This window comes from Geospiza fortis, unplaced genomic scaffold, assembly GCF_000277835.1.
Source record: "Geospiza fortis unplaced genomic scaffold, GeoFor_1.0 scaffold112, whole genome shotgun sequence".
Classification (NCBI taxonomy): domain Eukaryota; kingdom Metazoa; phylum Chordata; class Aves; order Passeriformes; family Thraupidae; genus Geospiza; species Geospiza fortis.
Window position 1 is genome coordinate 8,792,899 of NW_005054298.1, and position 6,528 is coordinate 8,799,426.

Sequence of the window (6,528 nt, forward strand, 5' to 3'; positions counted from 1 at the left end):
ATTAATTGTGGCTGTCGCATCTCATTAGAATCCAGATAAAAATAAAACCATCTTCTGAAAGATTGAGGATATTTGGGTGGGAGAAGAAAAGAACCTTTAAAATGGATCCCAAATGATGGTGATTTCCATAGTGGAATAAACCCAGGCGGGTGAGGAGTTGAGCAAACTGAGAATAGTGTCATGTTTGGGGTAAGGTTAGTGTAGAATTAAAATAGATACAATTCACTTCAATAAGGCAGTTGGACATGAAAATTCTAGTCATTGCTGGTGGCAGCTGATCCTGTTTCAGCTTACAAGATATTTACACTTGTGTGGATCAGAGGTAGGGGAGCTGGCAGAGCTCAGTTCTTGTGAGGTGCTTGGTACACCCGTTACCCAACAGCTGTGTTACTGTGAAATGTTACTGAGCTGGTTTATGGCTCCATGGGATCTGTGCAGGGTATTTCGCTCAGAGGGCAAGGATAATTACCCACCAGTTTGATTTAAGTAATCTGTTGTTTCAGAAATAATTGCATGAGTAATACAACACATTGCAGGCAGTCAGGAGAGCTTTTTAGTTTTGTTGTGATGTCCCTGCACAATGTTAAGAAGTTCACCTCTGAACTCTTCTAAGAAATAAAAGCATTTCCCTGCTTACTTTGCTGCTCATATGCAATTCACTTGTGTTTATAAAAGATATAAAAAACCTGAGAGAGAAGCTGTGGTATAAATGGAAAGTTTTCTTTGTGGTCACGAGCTTTCTGTCATGGCATGTGAGCTCCTGAGCATGGGAAATTTCTATTTCTTCAAGAAAGAAGAACAAATTGAAAAAAAAAATTGAGTGCTGGAAGCTCAGAAATAAATAACATAAACCTCTATTTAGCTTTCTGTTGTCATATAAATCTTGATCACAGTGTTGCCCATTTTCTTGATTTACATCAAATCTCTTAATTCCACTTTTGGGTGGGATGTGATTTATGGTGCTTTAACATGAGCTGCTTTTTTTTCTGGAGAGGGTTGTGATTAAATGATTTCTGCAGTTTGGGGAGTTACCGTATGAGTTCTGTGATCATGGTCATATCTCTGTGTTGTCTCTCCCTTTTATTTCGGGGTAGGTCACCAAGGGCTTTCACTGATAATTCCTCTTCAAATGTATGAGGAGTTTGCACTTCCCCTGGACACTGCTGAAATTCCACAATATACAGGATTGAGCTTAGGAAGAAAGCTCAGTTTGTTTCTTATTATTGTGAAGCCTTTTAAAAAGGTAGTTTTTCTGGAGTTAGTTGACAGAAGCTCAGTTGCTCAGATGAAAAGATGGAAAGATTGATACACAGCTGGTGGCACTGATTATTTACTGACCCCATGGCAGTCAGAGTGCTCAGACTTAGTTTCTCCAACTGCCCTGCCTTGGAAAGAGAATTGTGAAAAGAAAAAAACAAAAAATTCAAGGTGCCCAGGTGATGAATTGATGCTCTAACAGCACATGGGATTTTTTGCAGGTGGTTTGTTTGGTTTGGTTTACAAAAGGCTTATAAACTAAAGCACACAACAACATTGTTGTGCAGTAAATAGGTACTAAAGTAAATGTTTTAAAACCATAGTTGCCTTAACTATTAACTGTTTAAAATAGATCAAGTGACAGTTGAAAAATGTCAGCATAGCTACTGCATTTACTTTGCATTTATCTTGGCTTAGCTAAAGAAAACACAACTTACTCCAAAAATAATAGATCTTATTTCTAGTTTGATGCTGTAGTGCACGTAGTGTATGGATTCCTGCATAAAAAACCATACAGTGGTTTTTGCAAGAGCAAAACAGTACAAAAAGCCTGGCTACCTGTGGATCTCTGACTGGAGCTGCATGCACTTACTATGGTTCATGTTTTGGGTGGGGTTTTTTTTTTTTAGAAATGGGGCAATCATGGTGCAACAGGGGATAGCCAGGACTGCAGTTGGTTCTCAGCTGTACTTGCTCAGGTTTTATTGCCCATGGTTCAAAGCCTTAAGCTGCAGAAAGCTCTGCATCTTGCTTCTCTCGTGTTCAGGCAGACTCTTTCTCCATCACACTGTGAAGCTGTGTAGTCATGCCTGACCTGGCATGGGGAGCTCATTTCTGGAGGCAGAGATGCAGCATAGAAATTATTTTTCCTAAAACCTGTGCTTGACCAAAATCACTGGATAGTGCTGTGTGGGGAGGGAGGGCATGCTGTTAGAGCTGAGTGTAAATGTTAGATAAGCTGCTTTAAAAGGTGATTATGTTTCTTATTTTTAGTCAAGTGCTGTAACTGACTAGTACTTCTGGGTATAAGTAGCTGGTGGTGGTATAAACAATGAATTTAAAAAGGATTTCACTCAGCAAGGTCGATGGTAATGTAATAGCTTTTGAATGTGCAAGGGTTTGTATTAATCAGTGTTGCTCAAAGAGCGTTCCGGGTTATGAGTTTCATTGTCCGTGTCTTCAGTGAGTGCTTGTTGAGAGTCAAAGTACACTTCTCCCTTTCAGGTGCACTCACTGCACAGCTCTGCTGTATTCTCTTGCATAAATGTTCCAGAACCTCAGTAAACTTTGCATAAGAAAATGCCTTTTTATGACCCGTGAGAGAACCAAGGGAGTTTACCTAAGGACCTGAGCACAAAGCTTGTCTATCAAGTCTGACCAAATTAAAGTAAAAAAATTCTGTGTGTGCGGTATCCATTTTTCTTATTCTGGATTACTCAAAGAATGGTAATTGTCCAGTTTGGAGTTTACAGACAGGGTAACAGTAACTTAATAAAGTGTAACTCCAGGTGGAGTTCAGCGTGTAAGTCAGAGAAATGAGCTTTCATGAGACAGTGGTGCCTTTTGCTGCCCTTCTAAGCTTCTTGCCAAGTTCCTTTTTAAGCTGATATTCCTTGGTTTCACCTTCTCCTGTTCCATTTTGTCTAGTCCTAGAGGGTGAAGAACTATTTAAGAATCACAGAAGCAGGACAGAGATACTAAAAGCTTCAGCACAAACTAGGCTCAGCTTTCAATTTCTTATGGATTCATGCTCTGATCTGTATCAAAAGCTTTTTGAAGGATAGTAAATGGAATGGAAAGTACGGTCCTGCTGGAGTCAGTGATCTGGCACGAGGGTGGAGCAGAGCAAAAGGCTGGAGCTCCTCTGGGAGCTGTGGGATTCACCTGTCTCTGTTCAGGTGAGAATGGTTTGCAGGCGCAGCCAAGAACTGGCATCTTGTGCAACTGGAGAAATTGCTCAATTCAGCAGTTTCTCAACAAACATGGAAGATCAGGAAAAACAGAGAAACCTGACAGATAAGAAGAGTACAGTGTCAGCCTGCTCGGATTCCTGTTCTAAAGAAGAAGCAGTTGGTGTTACAGGGGAGAATCACTAATACTGTAGTGCTTAGTGGTTTATTCTGCACTGAAGTCCAAATACAAAATGCATCTGATTTATTCCTTGTAAACAGCAATTACTTGGCAAATGTTTGTCTTTTGGTTTCACAAGATGGCTTTAACTGAAATAACTTGTCACTCTGTAAAAAGGGAGGGCTTGTTTCTCCTTCCCATTTATCTTCCCCACTCCCCCTGCTTTTCTTTGGTGCATGTCTTACAGAAGTTAAGGCAGAAATTAATTAGCTTTCTTTCAGTTGTGCTAACAGATTTTGTTACAAACACAAACTTGGATGCCAGAGTTACTTATTGTTGAAAAATCTGAACTTTACTGTGTGTTTCAAACAATTACTACATTTGGGATAATGTGTGCACATACTCTGTAATATCCAAGCTAATGTAGTACTTGTAAGATTCTAATCTGCTGCAAATAAAGGGAATTTCTTCATCATCCCTGTTACAAAACCACAGCTACACACTTTTTTCCAAAGGGTGAAAACTATTGTGTAGTCAGTGGGCTTGCTACATGTCTACACATTGAGGTGAGCTGTTAGCAATGACACTTGGTGATTTACACGAGGGCTTTGGAGGGAGATGAAGGTAAAATTGGGTGGCGTTCAGAGTAGTTGAGTGTTAGACAGCCAGGATGAGCCTGTCAGTGAAAGGTTTGGGGGCCCCTGTTAAGGATTCTTCTTGACCAACCAGCCCCTTCTCCCCATATTGCCAAAAGCAATTGGAAACTGGAGCTCACTATAGATGCTGTTTTCAAATGGAAAGGGTTTGACTGGGGTTGACCACTCACCTTGGGTTTGTGGCTTGGCATAGACTTGACTGAAGAATTTCCAATGTTGGGGGCAAGCACCAGCTCTGGACAGCTGTGGTAATCTGTGAAAGCTTCATCAGCCAGGATGAAAAATTTTTAGGTTTAAGTTACCTGAAGGGAAAATCACAGGGTTAACAGGTCACATTGTTCACATACAGTTGCAGTTACATGGGCATGACTTACATAGGCTCAGATGTATTTGTTGGTTAAAAAGGAAAACTGGGATGGGAATGGCCATGCTGTCTTCAAGGCTTTAGCAGGCTCAGTTTCCTTGAAGTTATTTATCTATAACCATTTCTCATATAATATATACTCTTAGCTAAGTTGGATGACCTCTCATAGAGTCTAAGGGTTTAATTTGAACTGAAATGTTAAAATCCATGCCTTCTGAATCTTGTTTATGTCTTACTGCTGTAAGTTGGTAATAGGTCTCTGACCAACTGTCAGGGGTTTTCTGCCTAAACTGAAACAATGTGATGCCAATCTAGCATGAATACATTCCATAACTAATTAAATAGAGCTCACTGAAAAATAAATGGAGACATTAAAGAAATTGCTACCATGTTGGTGCTGAAAAATGCTTTTAAAATGCATCATCTTTCACTTGGATAAATTTGTTAAAGATGAAAGTATTTGACATTTCCAGTGTTGCAGAGTTAGTGTATTTCAGGACAGTTCTGCCTGTTGCTTCCTCAAGTATTGAAAGAGGGATTGAAGGTTTCTTTTAATTTGTGCTTTGCTTAATGTCTCCATTTTCTCTCTTTCAGGTGGCTCGTTATTGCAGTTGGTCTAGTTCGGGCATATCTGGCTAAAGGCAGCTACCACAGCCTTTACTATTCAATAGAAAAGCCTCTGAAATTCTTCCAAACTGGAGCTTTGCTTGAGGTGGGTGTAGTCCTATTCCCTGGCCTTACTAATATTTGCATGAATGTGTTGTATTTCTTACATTTACTTTCATTCTACTGAACAACTCACACAAAAGCTGAGTTTTCCTTTTAGCAAGAGGGAGTTTTACTGTCTGCTGTTTAGCTTGGGCAGCAGAGCTAAATATTAATCATTGAAAAGCAAATATTGAACCTTAAGCACTTGTAACAGAACTAAATGTGTGTCTGAATTGCTTAATTTGAAATGTTAGTGATTTGAATTTTTCTTTTTGTTCTAGATTCTGCACTGTGCACTTGGTAAGTTTGCAAATTTTCTGTTCACTATTTTTTTTATAGAAGACTGAACTTTTAGCAATATATTAGCAAGAAAAATGTTACAGTCTGTGAATTGCTGAATTTGCTTCTTGCATAACTTTACTAATTTTTGTTTGAAATACATTCCAGTTTTTTACTCCCTAATTTGAGAAGTTGCAAAACAATTAAACAGTGCTTCAGCTCCTATCTGAGTGTTCATTAGCAACTACTTAAAGAATAAGATGATGTTGAGGTTTCTAAAGCTACAGCTACAAACTTGCTGTTTTTCAGCATTGTCCAGACAGCCACGTAATGGAGAAGTTATGGGATTGTAGGTTCATAGTGAGTTCTGGGGGATGTTTTAATAACCAAGTGAGGTGTTGGGAGAACTGGTGCTGGGAATGTGTCAGCAGAGGGCAGTCTGGTTCTGTCGTTGATGAAGTAGTTCTGACCCTCCCGAATCATCCAGCTGCTCTGAAAATGTCTTAAGAAGGCATTTCATAAACTGTGCACAGATCACCCCAGGAAAGGAATGATCATATACACCTCAAATTAATGTAAAAGCTTCTCAGAGTAAACTGTGTGTATCATCTATTTGCCTGTGCTGCCAAGGCAGTCCTTCTAATGCTGTTTAATTTTACTAAATCTCAATTACTGTTTTTTTACCAGAATAAACCATACTTTAAAAAAAAACTTGTCAAAAATTAATATTAAAATGTGCCATTTTAAGGTCTTCTTTAACAAGTGGCAAGAAGGAAAAGTTAAATCTTGGAACACTGGAGAGAAAGCCTTCCAGATAAAATGCTGGTTTTATCATCCTAAATCCATAATGCTTTGCTGTTTTCTCAGTTGATTTGAGGTGTGGATCCATTTAGCCCACGTGATCCTTAGTAGCACAATTTAATATTAGAGAGAGCCGTTAGGAGAAAGTGGCAACATTTTATGCTGTTTTTATTCTTTTTGCTTTCCCTAACAAAACTCTTTTGCATAAGACTGGTTTTCTTCTAAGTGGCTGTGGATTATATTTTTTCTGTTAATGGAAATGTTTGTCAGCTAAATAAAGTGAGGGTGGTTTGCACAGCTGGATGCACTGCTGCTGTCTGCTGCAGTCCTACTGACTGTAGCAAAAGTCCCTATGCAAGGAGAAACAGGAACTTTGCAGAGTGCTTTGCCCCT

The 6,528-nt window shown here is 39.2% G+C and overlaps 1 protein-coding gene across 1 annotated transcript in view; it reads left to right on the forward strand.

Moving 5' to 3' along the window:
- Positions 1 to 3,161: 3,161 nt before the first annotated feature.
- Positions 3,162 to 6,528, forward strand: part of HACD2 (3-hydroxyacyl-CoA dehydratase 2) — a 16,410-nt gene continuing 13,043 nt past the window's right edge. The window contains exons 1-3 of the mRNA XM_005415759.3: positions 3,162 to 3,289; positions 4,942 to 5,059; positions 5,337 to 5,355. Coding sequence (XP_005415816.2) covers positions 3,162 to 3,289; positions 4,942 to 5,059; positions 5,337 to 5,355 — 265 coding nt within the window. The remainder of the gene's footprint in view (positions 3,290 to 4,941; positions 5,060 to 5,336; positions 5,356 to 6,528) is intronic.